At 38.4% G+C, this 18,531-nt stretch overlaps 1 protein-coding gene across 5 annotated transcripts in view; it reads right to left on the bottom strand.

Moving 5' to 3' along the window:
* Nucleotides 1-15,701, bottom strand: part of NLK (nemo like kinase) — a 131,361-nt gene extending 115,660 nt beyond the window's left edge. For 3 of the 5 annotated variants that reach the window (XR_012059679.1, XR_012059680.1, XM_031685309.2), the window contains exon 1: nucleotides 14,231-15,701. Coding sequence is in view for 2 of the 5 variants with exons in the window: in XM_031685309.2 (XP_031541169.1) it covers nucleotides 14,231-14,688 (458 nt within the window). In the remaining 3 variants the exon portion in view is untranslated. The remainder of the gene's footprint in view (nucleotides 1-14,230) is intronic. The other 2 variants (XR_012059678.1, XM_015245851.3) reach the window with 1 other exon arrangement.
* Between the last annotated feature and the right edge of the window lie 2,830 nt (nucleotides 15,702-18,531).

The following is an 18,531-nucleotide window of genomic DNA, read 5'->3' as shown; positions in this document are numbered from 1 at the left end:
CTCATTGCATGAGGAAGTAGGGATCTACGTAATGGAAAGAGCCAGTGATAGTACTCTTCTTTGACAGTCACCATCTTGTAAAGACTTAGTATTAGCAACTTTCAATTCAACAACAAACACTTATTAAGTACCCACCAAGGACCATATTAGGCTCTGGAGACGCAAATGAGACATGGCCCTAAGCCTTTGAAGTGCTCATCATTTTTAGTGGATCAGTAGGTAGAGAATGTGTCATAATTGATTACAAGCATTTGCTCTGATTAGCACTGAGAGGGAAAGAGAGACAGAAACATTGATTTCCATTTGTCTTCTAAGGATAAGCATTTACCTTAAGAAAAAAAAATCAAAGTATTAAAAAAAAAAAAGTCTGCCCACCTACAGAGACAAGCTGACACATGTTGATAACTAGATCTTGAGCATCCATACCTATTTTCATGTCTTTCCTGCTGAGTACTTTAAGAAGTTAGTGATCTATTTGCAGACAACACTATCAGCTGCCATCAAGTAAACCAGTATCTGCTGCATATATATTTCTTACCTGTCACAAGCCATTTAGATTTGAACTCCAGCTGCCTCATTCTAGGTGTTTATGTTATTAAACTATGTAATGTAATAGCTGGGTGAACTCAATAAAACAATCCACTTTTGCACATAAACCGAAAGACTTGACTTTTAAAGACTTGCTGTTCAGTTAGGGTTTCCAGTAAACAAAATATCTCACTGTAGCCCAAGGGGCAAACACAGCAGCCGCCCTTTTTCATACACACATTTGTGGCTTAATATACACAGAGCGATGATTTCAACCACCTCTAGTCACTAACTAATATTTTAAACTTTAAAATCTGTTTCTTAGGGATTTGTGCTATATATAGAAATAATCATTATCCTTTGGGAAACAATGGTTCATTTACTGAAAACGAGTTTAACAAAGGAATTATTTGGTACTGAAAAATACAGAGCCGTGAATTGGGTGACACAAATCACAACATCATCAGCTCATGTGACTGTATTAGGGTAATTTTCTTCAAAAAAACAAAACAAAACAAAACAAAAACTATAGTAACTTAAAGTTTAGCTTCAACAATGTAATACCTTAATCATGTCTTATGTCACAAAATTGTGAAACTAGATCTTAGGTTCTTATTTTGAAAATGTCCCTTAACTCCCCAATCTGAGATAAATGCCACAAAAAAGAAAAACTCTGCAGAATGGAATATTTCTATTCTGCCTGAAGCCTAGTTTTGACTGGTATGTTTCAGTTGCACATTTGATTCACACTGAATTTTGTTTTAAGTATTAAGAGAATAAATAGCATTCCAGAAAGTCACAAGCTTGAAAACTTCCAGTTTCTTCTCTTGTTGGAGAGCTTACAAAACTTATTACATGGAACAGTGAGTTGATGCAGTGACCATAAATTTCTTAACATTGTAAGTCTAAATTTAATCAAGATCCAATCTCAGCAAGTTCTGTAAAAATAGCCTCAAAGCAGATAAAGCAAAAGTCACAGAATGTTAATCTAGAAGAATGGTTTATGGGTATATCGTTGTACAGTTCTTTCAAATTTTCAGGTTTAAAATTTTTCAAAAAAGTAAAAGCGGGAGGGGCAAGATATCCTCAAAGCAGATACACAACACGATTATATACAACATGAAAAGAGTGAGTTATTTTCCACCAAAAGCCTTGTAGCTCATGACATTAAACTTTTACCAGAAACCTTAGAATCACTGACACACACAAAAAAAGAGTATTCTAAATACTCTATTTTTTTTTCAGAAGCATTGTTCCCGGTTTCATTCCTATAGAGTTTTTGTTTTTTATTTGTTTTGTTTTGCTTTTAGAAGAACACTTCCTCCATTTTCAATGGGCATTAAGTTGGACAGGTATTACTGGTAAAGAAGCAAAGGAGCAAAGGTTCTGGCTCGGCCTCTTACCAGCTGTGTAACCTTGAACAAATCTCTCAGCTTCTCTGCGTCTCAATTTTCCCACTTATAAAATGAGGCAGTTACACTAGATGCATTCTAAAGTATCTTGCAACTCCATAATTCCTTTTAGATAGAGCTCTAGGCTTGTGAGAATGAAAAAATTAGCCCTCCAGAAAAAAGGCCAAAATCTACCTTTGCAATGTTAGTGAAACAAACAGGATACAAAACCATAAATGTACAATGTAATAATCATGATCCCAACTCTAATATTATTACAAACACACACATTCCAGGTAAAAAAAGTTATACCAAAATACTATTAGTGGCTATTTCTGAGTTGTAGGTTAAAAACAGCTTTTCTGATTTTCAGAGTTTCTTATGATGAACATATTATTACTTTGATAATAGGGTGGGAGGAGGGAGTTAAAGAGTAAGGAAAACCCTCCTTTTATGCGCTAAGGGAAATTTTACCTTTGGAAGGCAGTCTAGACTTTGAATTTTTCAAAAACAGTTGGGCGTTAATCAGAAAAAAAAAAAAATCTCTGGTATTATCACGTACTTGATACCTGACAACAATCACACAAAAGCTAGTTATCTGCCCTAGGTTAGTAAGCTTTAAGGAGATACTCTATTTTCTCACATGTCCTGAAATTGGTAATAAGTCTGACAGCTGACAAATACATAGTGCCAAGCACAATTCTAAGACTTTACGTATATATTGATTCACAGAATCCTCACAATACCCTATGAGGTAGATATACCAGTATTTACTATCCCCACTTTACACACGACAACCATGAGGCACATAGAGGTTAAATAATTCACCCACAGCTAATAAGGGCAAGATTTAAATCCAGGCAGTCTGCTATCAGAGTACAGGCTCTTAACTATTAAATTACCCTGTCCCTTTGTACTTAAGTGCTGTCCTCCTCAGGTCATTCTTTAACTTAACTGCTTTTGCTCTCAAAGTTCTTCTAAACTACTTTTCTTTTACCTGAAAAGAAATAATATTTAAGTACTGATATAAAAAGACTGGCCAACCTTTTAACTTGCTAGCTTAAAAGTTTAATTCATTTCTGAGTCATTACTTCAAAGATACAGAAAGTATACTTTAATCTCCATACATATCACTAAGTAAACAACATTATAACATCTGAGGAATTAAATAAATAGCATTAATTACTAAGTTAAAATTGGAATGTTTTAATAAGGGAGGATGCTTTATTGATTGACATTATTTGTCCTCATGACCTTCTGTGAAAAGAGTCCCTAAAACCAACCGGGTTGTACCTTTCTAAAATTTCTATTTTATTGAAATGACATTTTTAAACCATGTTGCAATTAACCATTTTGGTTTTTGAAAGAATGCATCAGTATTTATTTTGAACACTGGCTTCAGTACACACCCAATTATCTTTACAATAACCTCAAATACTATAACATGCAGAACTTGGGAAAAGGAACACAGAGGAAGCCAACCAATTAAACATGGTTGAAGGTTCTCATCTAATTCTTAGGCAATTCAAAACCAAACCAAGTATACTGCGTGCCTTTTTCTGCATATTACCATTACCTATCAATTTTTATGGCTTCTGGATTACTTTTAATATAGCTCAAAATTACCCACATCTAGCCCCATCAGAGTAAATATAGAATCAATAGTTTCCTATTTTAAAAAATTAAAAAGAGAAGGAAGTGGAGAAGTGAGAAAAAAAAACTTTGCATCGGGCGCCTGTTAACTTCTAAGTGCAATGAGACAATCACCTGATAATTGCACCCTTTGGGTACTTCTGTACTGGTAAGATAATAAAGTGAAATAGTCACCTGGTTTATTTCAATTTACTTACACAATTTGCAAATCTGTAGCTCTCTGCTATGGTGCATTAAGAAAATTAGCATGTAAGAAAAATCACCTGCTTATGTAAATGAGGATGATTTTTATCCATGCAGACAGAAAAAAAAAATAGCTGCAATCTGGGTCAAACGACTAAATTTATCTATTTGTTCAAATGTCTCTCTTCACCTTTTCTCTGTAACTCAGAGCAAGAATTTTAGGTCAAGGAACAGATAAACAAAAAGTTTCTGTGTTGCCCATTTCTCTGTAAGAAGTTTGCTGTCTGACACTACTGAGCTCTACATTACTTAAACTGAAAACAAGACTGAGAACTTTATCTAGATAACAAAACCACAACACTGAGAGAGGAAAGAAATCAGTGGAGGATATCTGATCTAGCTGAAAAGAAAAGCAAACATGGCAAGGATCAGGTACCAATTTTACCTTCTGCTACTACTTTAGGCAAACAGGGCTTCAGAAAAGAAAAGGGAAATACTCCAAATAATTCAGGGCAGGCAGGACAACTTCTCTACAAAGAACATCATTCCAGTTTGTTTTATAAACAGACCAGGTCAAGTTCTTATGAGTCTGACATAAGTTAGATGTGTGTGTTCTTGGTCATTTAATGACTGCCTTCCCAGCATTCGCTGCTGGAATTCATCCCTCCTACTTATCACTGACTCCATCTCCAGGTCCAGGGATGGACCTGATTGCCCCAAAAGTAACCTCATCTTCACTGACACTGACTGGTTCAGAAATGAGTATACAACCCAATAAAGGCCAGAGAGATTCTGGAACTGGGCTGGTCAATAAGGTAGCCAGGAGCCACATAGCTATTGAACACTTGAAATTTGGTTAGTCCAAATTGAGACATGTGGTAGGCACTAAGATACACACTGGATTTTGGACATTTTGTATGGGAAAAAAAGAATGTAAAATATCTAATTAATGATTTTCATAGTAATAACATGTCGACATGATAATATTTTTGATATTTTGAGTTAAATAAACTATATTACTAAAATTAATTCACCTGTTTCCTTTCACATTTTTTAATGTGGCCACTAGAAATTTAAAATCATATTATATGGCTTTAATTATACAGTTGACCCTTCAACAACACGGAGGTTAGAGTTGCTGACACCCTAGTGCAGTCAAAAATCTATGTATAACTTTTGACTCCCCCCAAACTTAATTACTAATAGCCTATGGTTGACTGGAAGGAAGCCTTAGCAATAACACAATCAATTAACACATATTTTGAATGTTATACGTATTAAGTACTGTGTTCTTACAACAAAGTAAGCTAGAGAAAAAAAATGTTAAGAAAACCATAGAGAGAAGATGTATTTACAGTGCTGTTTACAAGATGAATCATCTATTAATACCTAACAATATTGTCTTATATGATACAAAACACTAGATAGTATATGTATCACTAACACTAGACATCAAAGATGAAAATACAATGTGAAAAAGAAATACATATTTATTTACAGGTGTAACTACTCATGCATTGATAACAAAGAAATAGCAATATGGTAGCTTCATGGTAGCCCAGTTTAACCAAGAGTATTGGAAACATTGCTACATTTTTTTAAAAAGCCACTTATCTGTAATAATATGCTGATACACAGTTTGTCCAGCTATGAGTGAGTGAGGGGGGAACATACTATTTGGTAATGTAATTCTTGGAAAGCAAAGTTATAAAACAGTTAAAAAAAAAAACCACCAAACTAACACACAATTAATTTCATATTAAATATCATTCACCTTATGCCTATGTAAGGATAGACTGGTATCTACATATATTTTATGCATTCATGACATACCTTTTACTTAATTTTTTGATTTTTTAGGTGATGGGGTTCGTCTGTAAATTTTTTCAAATTGTCACAGATATCCAAAAAATTTTCCAATAAATTTATTTTTAAAAATCTGCATATAAGTTGATCCACACAGTTCAAACCCGGGTTGCTCAAGGGTCAACTGTGTATCTGCTGGTTTGCTGAAGACTTATTTCTATGAAAGTGCTCCCTTCCTGCTGTGGAAGAGCTTCAGGAAGTCACGGTCCCTCTACAATCTGGGCATTGTGTGCCCTAAACTGCTACTGCCTTAAAGCTGTGACACAGCTCATTTTCTGAGAGGTCCATCTGCAAACCAGCAAATTCCCTATGCAAATTCAAAATTTCAAAGATTCCTAAACACAAAACATTTTAAATCAACTTGCTAGTTAATGTAAGCACTGGTACACAAATCATCATACCTGATTACTCACACAAAAAAAAGACAAAATACCTAATATTAGACTTTACTTAAAAATCACTTCAAATATTTAAGAAAGCAAGCAAATAAAGCCTAAACTACTAAAAAGGTAAAGTACTATCAGGAAAATAATATCAAATTCATATTTAGGAAAAAACTGACTGCCCATTTGCAAATGGCAGGCTCTTCACCACTACACTGCAACATGTATACAGTGATTATTACCAGTAAGTCAGTAATAGGAGAAGGTAAGTCTCTGGACAACTTCACATTTAAAATCTGATCCCAAATTTGAAAACTATATAAAAAGTTTTCTGGAAAAGGGTTACCCACCAGAAAAAGGTTACATTTATCTCATTCTACCTTTAAGCAATTTTAGAAGCTATTCAACATCTGTAGTCCTGAAGAAAGTTGTCTTGTGGTCACTAGCAGAATCTACTTGCCCAAAGTAATGCCACAATGGTTCACAAATATTAATTCAATTTTATAATGCAAACTTAGGAAACACAGGATTCTATCAATGAGGAAACCAAGACTCAGAAAACTCAAATAACTTTATCAAGGTCAGAGTTGTTGGTAGCAAGGCAGGGGCCAGAACCTGGTCTCGTAACAAGTATAATTTAGTACTTTATTACCCTGTCATTAAAAAAAGAATTCTTCCCAAGGAAATGGCACCTTGAACATGATAAACATCAAGTTCTCTAGTTTATTAAACGAATAATAACTTGGGGTTTGAGAGAATTGTATTAATAATAAAACAAAGTGCTACTAATACTGAAGACATTCTTCAGAACCAAACATGTATCTCAGAGGGGGAAAAAAATCACACACAGAATCATTCTCTCATGTGCGATCAATTATTTACTTGCTAAATTCAATAGCCTTTTCTCCACCATAATTTTCTTTGACATTATCTGCACCAAAGATCTCCCACCTTTTTAACAATCTTCTGTCATTCATAGGCAATCACCACGAACATATTTTCCTATCTGACTGCCCTTTAGTTCCACTTCCGATAATTTCTTCCATCTACAACTGAGAACATTCCCTAAGGCCTAGACCTCAGCTACCTCTACTTTTCCATTTACATATCTTGAAAAAACAATATTCTGAATAAGTCACTCTCTTAAAAACTTCCAATGGCTGCCATTCCCAATGTTTCAACCTTTTTCATTATTGCCCTCCCAGTAGCATTTTTAGACATTTTCCCCCCAAACACCCCCTCATGAAATTTTAATACCATAGATATGCTGTATATCTGTTTATGTACTATATGTATATGTGTGCTTTATTCATAAAAAGAGTAAGGTTTTTTTGTCCCTCTCCCAAGTACCAATGGTGTCTCTACTCTTCAGTAGGACACACCAGCCTCCTGAGGATCTAGCTCAAGCTTGCATCTCCACCCTTATCCTATCATCTTCAAATACACTTTACGTTAAAAAACTCCAGCCCTGTAAGTCTCTGGGTATGGGCCTGTCCACCTATAATGCCCTTCCCAATTAGTTGACTCTTTCACTCTTAAAACTCAGTTGAGGTACTACCTCTTCTTGGAAGCATCCACACCTCCCACAGAAATCCTTCTCTGTATTCCCAGGGAGTATCTCTACTGCTGCATTTATGGCATTTACGAATCTCTCTCCCCACTAGATCATAATCTCCTTTAAATCCTTATCAGCCAGCACAGTGCCTGGCAAACAGTCGACACAGAGTACATGAGTATTACAAGAACAAGTGAAAATAGTAGGTCCTTATGTTTTTTATTTAACAGTTTCAAAATTAGTTTCAACTCTCCATCAAGGCTCCCTGAGAGCAAGGATGTATCACTTTTCATACTGTTTATTTAACTGTAAGCTCCTTCAGGGCAATAACATGACTTAAACATCTTTATATCCCAGTACCAAGCACAGTACAGATAATAGAAACTTGAAAGAGGTTTGCTAAATCATTTATAGAGCTAAGAATCCTCATTAGTGTGTACAATAGTGCTGGGCTGTGGTGGGTAGACAATAAAAATACATTGATTAGTGAGTTCCAACAATGTCAAAACCTACTGTCTGATAGCAGATATGATTCAATTAGCCAAACTAATTCAAAACACCGATGTGAAGCTGGGTTTAAGTAAAGAGCACTAATCATCATCAAAGGCATACAGCCTATACACACTCCCTATACTAACACCATTACAATTAACTATTAAAGTTGAACTCAACATAGTTTCCTTAGAAGTCATCTTTTCATAATGCCAGAGTGCCAGAATTTTTTCTAATCTCTTTTGGCTAAGTACCTTAGAACTACGAACTAAGTCTACGATGACTTACCACGTGCTTATTGACACTATTACAACTCCTGCCTAAGGCACTCTCTGTGTTACCCCCAAGCAACAAAAAGATCAAACTGACAAGCTATTTTAGTTAGGAAATCATTGTTGATCTGCATTAGATGGCCTGATCAAGAAATAATTCACTAGAGTATTATGGAAGCACAGGGAATCATAAGTAAAACCCTAATATAATCTTATAATGAAAGAGTTTTCACCCAATGACTTTTCTTTCTATTTGGTTGGATGACAAATGATAGTTTTTGATGACAAAAGTTTCTTTGGCCTTGACAATTTCCACCAAAGAAATCAAATCAGCATATTAAGGAAACATACAGTACACAAACAGTTGATTCTTAACTGCTAGGACATCAACAAACGTAAGAAAAACCACCAAGAATAGATACACAATTCTACACAATAAAACTACACTGCTCCAAGTTGTGAAGATAATGAAATATTCCAGTGCTCCAATAGAAGATGGTCTTTTATATGAAGGAACAACAACTCTACAGTTGCCTATGCTTTGAGGGATAAATCCCAGAACTTAGATTCAAATAAATATTCAGTATTTTGCAAATATTCTTCTAGCATAACATATGAAAGGGAACTATATCTGCCTCTATTTCTTTTTCAGGACATGCACCAGTGGTGCTAACTGACAGCTTAAAAAGTTGCGTGCAATTTTAAGTGATACAGTGGCTTTAGCTTGTTCGAAAAGGCAATTCTTTCTGAAATTTATGTTTTTAGTAAAAAAGAAAAATCATCCTTTTTCCTTCTGAGCTGATATTCAATAACATTACATGAAATTTCTCCCCAAGAATAAAACAAGTTTCTTTTGTTGTGTTGTGGTTTTGTTTTATTTTTAGTTTTTGAATAAAATTTGCATAATCTTGTCCAGAAGTCTAAGTACAAAATGACTTCCAATGTTACAGGCGATGGAATTTCTATCACCAAGAAACCAGTTCAGTGTCATTAGACTGTGTTACTTTTATTCTCTCTCTTTGCCTCTCTACTTTAGGACTATGAACCTGCAGTTTCTAAAAGTGAGTTTGTTTGTAGTTAAAGCAAACAATATAGATTTCCACATTTCTAGTTTCACACGGATGCTTTGTTATGTCTAGAAGAGTAACCGTTTCCTTTTTATGGTGCAGGCTCTGCTTCTTCAAAGCTCTTTTCACAAAGCAGACCCCCCAAAGAATCCAGCTGTGGCTGTTAATCTTGGCTGATACAGAAACTTCTCAATACTACATATTCTTAACTTGTAAACCACAATTAATAACAAAATACACTTTAGGATACTACTCTTTCTGATGCAGCTAACTCCAGCATTTTCCCAAAATTATCCCAAAAGCATTCCCCATTTTTCCAAATTATGGTTTGCTATTTGAGGAGTAAGATGGACCAGAGGAAACATCCGTGGGAAAAAAAATGATGCCTCTAATCTTCACAAGATGAGCAAGCTAGACATCTCTGCCATGCATAAGGATTTACACTGAATAATTTTTCATTAAATCACACATTTCCCTCACCTCACTGGGATTTTCTTTAACAATTCACACCTTTTCATCCAAACACAAGTAAAATGAATTTCCACTAACACTGAACTTTCAAAATAAGGATGTCCTTCATTTGTTACATTCTAAGAAGAAAAAAATTTTTAATTTCCTTTCAGGTATGTAAATCCATAATACTTTCTAAAATAGTGCAGATGATCTGACTAGAACATCTACCAAGTCCATACAAACATGAGTATTTTTTACTTTTCATATGTTTGTTTCTAATAAAATAGAACAGAATATTTTACCCCAACTCATAATTCAGCCCTCCTTACCTCCCTGGCATCACAGCACAACTACAGGGACACTTTATGGTATTTAAAGTCATGCCTCCAAAAACAGTCTGCATGTTGATTTCACCTGATAAATCTGACCATATGTGAAGCCACTTCTACACACATTTACATAAGTTTGAATTTCCTATCAATAATAACTACAATAAAAACAACTAACATTTATTGAGTCCTTACGGTGTGCTAGACAGTATACTCATTGGTTTACAAGGATTACCTCATTTAATCCTTTTACCAATCCTATAAGATAGGTACTATTATTATCCTCATTTTATGGATGAGAAACAGAGAGGTTAAACAATATATCAAGATCACACAGCTAGTAAATAACTAAGTATCACTACAGTGATGCTTAAGTTTCAAACTACTTAAAGTAACCTGCTGAAGGTATTAGAATAATAAAATTCAAAGTTCTCCAACTTTACTTGGAGAACAAAGGCAACAGACTGAATGAATCCCAGGATCTTTGCTCTTCCAATTAATCAGGTAAGTAAAAAAACCAAAAACACTGATTTTATAAAGTGGAAGCTTCTCCCAGACTCACTTCTATCAAGGTGGCAATATGTACCATTAATTCAGTCTGATATTTCAGAATGCCAATATCAAAATTGCCTGGGTTTAGCAGTCCTCAAACCTCTCTCATGTAGTCAACTTCCTTCAGTGTTCAAAGGTACAGGCTTCATGAGCCCCTGAAGCCTTATGTTCCAATACTTTTCATCCCAATGTTGTCATATCTTTAAGAACAGCAAAACTTAACTTTCCTTTGGCAGGTATGAACTACAGGCGAAAAGGTATTTATATTATCCTCACCAAAGGACTGAGGTTTCTGTTTGTGTGTTGTTTTGTGTTTTGGTTTTGCATTATGAAAATGTCCATATGGGCATCTGGAAGCCTTGACATCTGATAAAGGTCAAATTATATATGATGCTTTGGTAACCCATGAACAACATTCTATCATTGGCAATGAATGTATCTCCAGCTACCCTATGATCATATTACCAGGTAAGCTGGAACCTTTACTTTGAGATAAAACACAGCAGACAGTTGTTAATGAAACCTTAATTGAACTGTCAAAGCACCACCTTTACCAGCAAGCTAATAGGTAATTCACTACTTTTACACAACTGTCCAATACTGATAAGTTATTCCAATACTTAAACTCAGCAGAAAGATAAATCAAGCCTAGTAGACTAAATTGTTCAGTGATAAATCTGAATGGTAAAACGCTGCATCACTTCTACAAATATCTCTCCCTGTCTACATGGAGGAACAACAATATCCCCCAAAATTATATGCAACATTTTTAGCCATCAGTTAGTACTACTGGGTACATGTCCAGAAAAAGAAACGAGAGCAGATATAGTTTCCTTTCATATGCTACACCAGAAGAAAAATACTAGCACAATGCATTAAACATATTTGGGTCTAAGTGACTCTTATAATGCCCAAGTAGCTATATGGCGCTTTGAATTAAATGATGTATCATTGGTAGAATATTTCTACATTCCATTTTAATCACTTTAGATTGTTGTTTCACATTCATTAGGCGCCTTCTAAATTAAAAAGAAAAATTCTCATTTAGTGAAAAAGTAAAAAAACCTCTCTAATATCTTTAGCTTGGGTTTCAGAATACTAGTGCAATTCACACTGGTTTCATGTTCAAATCTCCAGTTTTAACAATCTGACTCAGGACAGATAGCAGTTAAATTCCAAATATAATAGGAAATTCAGACAGCAAGTCATCATATGTAAATATAAAAATAGAAAAGTATTTGCATACTAAAACACACACCTGGAACTCTTCCCTTTTTTCATGCCAAATTGTATTTCACCTGTAACAGCTGACAAAAATAGTCAATGCAGCTAAGTAGAAAAACTTGGTTAAAGAACAAAGAAGGACCTGACCAGGATATCAAGTAACCAAGCAGCAAAGATGCCAGAGTACTGTGCTAGGTGATGGGAAGGAAAAGAAGTACTCTAGCAGACATAGTCATTATCCTCAAGGGACTTACAAAAGCAGTCAGTGAGACAGCAAACCCCAAACAACTGGTCTACAGTTGTAGACGATGCTACATACAGATGGAGGTACTTCAAGTGCATGCAAAGAATTCCATAGGTGGTAGAAGGTGTCAATCAATGAAAGAATTTGGAATGAATTCAAATCAAACACATTCAAATTTTCATATATCACTAATTCAGGACACCCACTACCAGAATGTTTGCTCTGGGGTATTTTCAGCACTCCAGTTTCTCACCTCCCTCTTTAAAAAAAAAAATTTTTTTTTCCCTTAGCACCAACTTGAAGTTAAAACTTCTACAAGTCACATCACCATCTGATAGAAATGTAAGCCAATAATACCTTTAGAACAGAGTCAAGAATGCTGCAACCCATTACCCTTTCAGTATCTCTAGTTCTTAGCATTGTATGCAAAGCACTAAAATGAAAGCAAGCATCCAGGTCTAAGAAAATCCAAATTCTCAGTAAGTCACTGTCACAATTTAAAGCAAGGAACAATCTTTTTCCGGCCCCACCCCTTTGCCCTCACCCCCCAGCTATTAAATCCTCAAGGGTTAGGCAAGGAACGACAGTTCATGGTGCAATCCCTGAGGATAGGCTATGGAAGGGAAGAGAGGAAGGCAAGAACAGGCAGGTCCCTGAGCAGAGACAAGAGGCACCATTAGCGGCTACACGCTTTCCCACCAGGAATCTCACACACCTTGGAGAAGGCAGCACTGCAGCAGCAGCAAGCTCCTTGGAGAGCTAGCTGGGACAAAATTGGACTCTTTTTAAAAACAAACAAAAACCAGAACAGATCACTTAGTAGCTTACTTTATAAAATCCGAAACATAAATAAAGATGGCCAGATATAATGCAAAAATAAAACTCAAATCAATTACAGCCTGAAAAGCAATGACGAAAGGAGACATTTACCAGGCTAGTTCCAAACAGTTCATTTTCCTGTGGTGATAGGGGTTTTTCTAGACATTAACAAGAATTGTTTTTTAATTGAGATATAGTTGAAGGAATCTATTTTTGAAGCACTGAAAACATCAATTCATCTATCCACACCAGAATGCTTAATCCTTGGCGGGGGCGGGGACCTCAGTTCACTCTAGTTTTGATAGGAATAGGACCCTACAATGATAAACGTATTTTATTATAAACTACTAATCTTCCTAAGAAGGACAAGTACACAAAATGTTGCATTTAAGAAGCCCTTGGACTTTTAAAAATGTCCTAGCACTAGCAAAAGTAGAGCAGTTTCATGTTTAAAAAGTATACTTCCTACTACAGCAACCAACCAAGGGGTAACAGCAACTTACAAGCCACAAAATGACACTAAAACATCACACTGAATGTGGGCCACTGCATAGTTACAGTCTACTGACCTCAATTGTGGTACTCATGTGTGATGCTATATTTAATGCATTCTTATCAAAAGGCTAAAGCTACATACTTTCCAACTGTAGCTTTACGGTTTAAAATAAATCACTCATGCAACAACTTAACTGGTTCAACTATGAACCCTATCTTCCTTCTGGGGATCAAGATCACAAATTAAGGAAAGAAAAGACCAAAAGAATAACAAAGTATATCCCAATGACAAGACTGTTATAAGGAATCGAGTTTGGGTCAGTTGTGACATTTGCTACAATTTGGGCAACTGATTCAAACTAAATCAAACATGAGTGATGGCCAAGCTCTGTGTAGGAATAAGCTTTTCACGCATTCATCTATTTATTGATCCTCTGTTCAGTGGCTTGCCTAGGTTCTACCCAGTAAGTTTGGTAGACAACAAACTTATGTGCATTACTCAACAGAGGGTGCCCCACCAAAACTGGCCATGACTCTAAAGCATAAGCCTAGACGGCCAATGCATTAGGCCTCTTTACCAGGTAAGGCAGGGTGGCTTCCTACAGTTGAGTTGAGAAGCTTGTTCCACTAGGTCAACATGGAGAAAACGGTGAGAAATGAAACTCGCCCAACCACAACCATGAGAAGATACCAGGTGAAGTTGTGTTTTCCTTTTGATACTCACCAGACAACACCAAAGGCTCCATATCCAATAGGTCTATCCGGCTCAATATCCAGCTGCTGTTGCGGATGATGCGAGTGCTGATGATGGTGCGCCTTAACTGTGGCAGCTGCGGCAGCCTGTACCTGAGCTGGGGCTGCCGCAGCTGGTCCAGGAGCCTGACCCGGTGCCGGTGATGGGAAATATGGCTGTTGTTGCCCAGGGTTTAGCATGGCTGCAGCTGCGGCCGCTGCTGCGGCTGCCGCAGCTGCCGAAGAGGTATGCTGCTGTACGGGGTGTACGGCAGCAGCCGACCCGGGATGAAGATGGTGCTGAGGGTGGTGGTGGTGGTGCAGGTGAGGAGGAGGGAGGTGTGGAAGGTGGTGGTGATGGTGGTGGTGGTGACCTGCTGCTGCTGCAGATGTACCGCCATTGTAAGCCGCCATCATTTTTGCGTTGGCTCTTGCGCCACAAAGAGACATTCAAAAAAATGCCCTTTGATTGGAAAGCAAACTGGGTCAAGCTGTCATTTGGCCATTTAAAAATGAAGAAAAACCACTCACTCCACCTCTAAAAACATGGAGCGGAACTGGCTTTATGTCTTCATCAGTCAATCCAGACAACTTAGTGGATCTTGGTGTTGAATTTGGGGGTGAGCGTGTGTGGAAGGGTGTGGGTTGCCCAAAAAAATTAAAGAAAAGAAAAAGGAAAAGGAAAAAGGGACCCCTTCCCCCCAGGTTTCCTGCCACAAGTGGGTACTAAAACTCCATCCTTAATTCGGGGGAGGTTCCAACTTTGAATGTGGGAATAAAGGCCAAACCTCCCGACCCCCTGAACTCCACACACGAAAAGGATCAGGTAACACGCCACCCTTGGAATCTTGTAAGAGGCTTGACTCATCTACCCCTTCCATTCCCACATCCTTTTCTAAACACCTACCACCTCCTCAAAAATACAACTGAAAAAAATTCCAACCACCCCAAATTAAAAAGATAGGGGGAAATTCTCGGGGAAACCTGCTTCCCCCCTCGAACTCTCAGGCCTTCCTACATCTCCCCCGCCTTCCCCTCAGGTTGACCTGATTGGAGGGGGGGTACCAAACTTTGCAGAACAGAAAAGAGCCAGGGAAGGAGGCAGGAGGAATAGAGTGAGCACAGAGGAGGCGACAGGGCAGGACAGAGAGGAGAAAGAGAACCGGGGCAAAGTGAAGGTAAGGAGGTGCAGGGAGGAATGAAAGAGAGGTGGGCAGCGCTCGGACGCCCAGACAGGGATCCGCCCCGGGAGGAGGTTAGGGTCCCGGGGCCAAAGAATGGGAGCCCCGGGAGGCGGGCGGGGTGCAGTCGGAAGCGAGCTGACTCCTGCCCCCGCCGCCGGCTGCTTCTGCTGAGGAGGGTTGGGGGGGAGAGCGGGTGGGTCCCCCCGCGCGACGGCCCCCGCAGGGCTCAAGGCTGCTCCGTCTCCCCCCCTCCCCCCCACCCGGCTTCCGTCCCCGCGGCCGCTTTCTCCTCAGCCGCTGCGGCCGCTTTCTCCTCAGCCGCCGCCTCCTCAGCCGCTGGTGCCGCCGCGGCCGGACTCACCTCCCCTAGCAAAGCCGGATAGAGCGGAGCCAGCGGCGGACACGCGCAACCAGCCGCCGAGGCCCCGCCCCCGCCTCACACTGACCGGCTACCCTAGCCAATCCACGCCCACCTGTCCGCGTCCGCCTCCAATCCTTGGCCGGGAGCTTCAGACAGGCGCACTGTTCGGCCAGTGGCGACAAGGTGTGGGACTCCTGGGGAAATCCCGCCCCCAACCCAGGATGGGCAGATCGAAAGACCAATCAAAAGACAGAGTTTGACCTGACCGACAGGGCCAAAAGCGAATTGAACACCAAAGATCTCCGTGACATTTTCTTTCGCCTCTCTCCTCTTTTCTTTTTCTTCTTTTATTTTTTTTTTTTTTGGCAGGAGCAGGAAGCTGCGTGCTAATCCCGCCTGCAAAAACTGGAAGAGAGGGGTGGAATGAGAGAACCAATCATGAGCTGGGGACCGAGAACAGAGCAACCAATCCTTAGCTTGAAGAGGGAGTGGGATGAAACTGGGGCCAGATAGACACTTGATTTAACAAATGGAAAAAAAGATTGATCTCGGTCCCACCCTTCAGGTCTCCTATAGGTCAGGATTGTGGAGAATTTGCTGTCATACCAGAGATTCTCAAAAGGCGGGGCCAAGTGAAAGGGGTGTGGTCTAAGGGAAAGGGGCGGGACCGAGAGGAAGAAGGCGGAGTCCAAATCATCGATGGTCCCTTGATGGGAGCCATCCACCATCCCTTCAAAGACTTCAGGATGGAGTAATAGAGACAGTAAAAAGGGATGAGGAGCTTCAGAAACTCAAGGTCCATGGTTATGCAGCAAGACAGTCACAAAAGCAGCTCAGTAGACTGATAATTCGTAGCCTATGGCTGGTCCTCTACGCCTAATCCTCATAGTGGCAAAAAGACGAGTTATTTCCAGTTTTCACAACTACACACTCATTGGGTGGTAAGGCCATTGATACAAATTAAAACAACAAAAATAATAAACTTGACCATAAGATTGTAATTTTCTCCCATATTTTCTAAGTCAATAAGTTTTAGTTATTGAAATCTTACTAAAATAACATTTTTCACTTTCACATAACCTCGTTTATCTGAATTTATTTTTCCTTTAAAATATGAAAGAATAAGCTTACAGAACCTTACCCTGAGTAAAATTGTGCACACAGAACTCTGGAGATCATCTTTATTCATCTTTTGCCTGCCCACTCCTCCCTTTTTAATCAAGCAAGTCAAATGCTTTTGAACACTTCTAAACACACGCACACTATTCTCCCTATTCACCACGGTATTACCCAAATGTTTGCCACTAGCTTCTTTAATTAACACATTTCACTGCCTACAGGCTAGCTCTCCTCTAATCTGTCCTCCATTGAGAGCATTGCAATCTTTTAAAAATACATGTCTGACCATGCCTCTCTCCTTGAAAAAAGTCAATGTCTGAATAGTCCAGCTAGATCTGGTTCCCACCTTCCTCAGCTGCCTTATTGCTTACCTCCACCCACCATACTTCAGACATTCTGAATTTCTTTCAGTTCCTCACATAGTTTGTTGCCCCCAGCCTTCATGCATATCTTTGGTTCCAAATACTCTCCACTCCACTCCTCTAACTTATAGGTCATATCTTCACTTTTTTTTCTGGAAAGCTTTCCCTAATCCTGTTGTAAAGTGCATGTCTCTTATATATCTCCATGGCCTTGCCTCCTTCATAGCACTGAGAACTCTATATTTTAATTGTTTATTAGTTTGGCCAGGACAGAAAGCTTGTCTGTCCCACAAAACATTGCATGCCTGGTTTCTAGGGCAGCATCTAAAAGGTGAAGGCAATAAAGATTTGCATGCACTATTGACAGCAGGAGAAGTGGGTACCCATTCAATCTCTGCAGTTCACCAGCTGTATGACTTAGGCAATTCAACTAAATTTTCTGAGCCTCGGTTGCCTCAGCTGAAAATGAAGGTAATAATATATGCCTCATCAAGTGTAATTGGGGATTAAATAAGGTATAATACGTATTTTGAAGTTCCTGGCAAATAGTAAAAGTTCAATATATATTCATTCTCTTTCCCTTACCTCACCCTCACAAAATATTTGGGATGCCATTATAATTTCCCAGTGCATATCAGTCTCCTCCAAAGTGTGGTTTCCTGGAAGCTTCTTAGAAATGAAATCCACTGAATCAGAATCTTGGGGGTGGTGGGCAAGACCCTGTTTAATAAGCTCCAGGTGATTCTTATACACACTAACGTTTGAGAAGCATACCTACGAGAAAGGGGCTGAGTCTTCTTAAACTTTGTTTACTTTTCAGTATCTAGCAAAGCACCTAGCACCTAGAAAGTGCTCAATACATGTGAAAAAACACATGCAACCCATCAGAAAATCATTGCTTATTAAGAGCATTTATTCCTGCCATAAACATTTATTGAGAACCAACTACATCTCAGCATGGTGCTAATTTCAACAATAGGGGAGGAGAGATACAAATTAACAGTTTCTCCCCTTCAGCAGCTCTGTCTGGTGCAAGAGTTTCTAAAATGGTGTCTGCACACTCCAAGTGGTGCACAAAGTCAGCTACTGGGCTCCAGAGAGAAATTAGTACAACTTCTAATTCTGCTTGTTTTTTATTTCATTGTTTTAAAACGTCCATTTTGTCAGTGTTTTATAACCTACCTAATACAGAGTAGTATACATGTATATTATTTATAAATAAATAAAATATGTAAATTGGGGATTTATGCTCCAAAAAATTTATCAA

Source organism: Vicugna pacos, chromosome 16 (genome assembly GCF_048564905.1).
Source record: "Vicugna pacos chromosome 16, VicPac4, whole genome shotgun sequence".
Lineage (NCBI taxonomy): Eukaryota > Metazoa > Chordata > Mammalia > Artiodactyla > Camelidae > Vicugna > Vicugna pacos.
The sequence above is the reverse complement of the archived record's forward strand: the minus strand, read 5'-3'. Positions and strand labels throughout refer to the sequence as shown.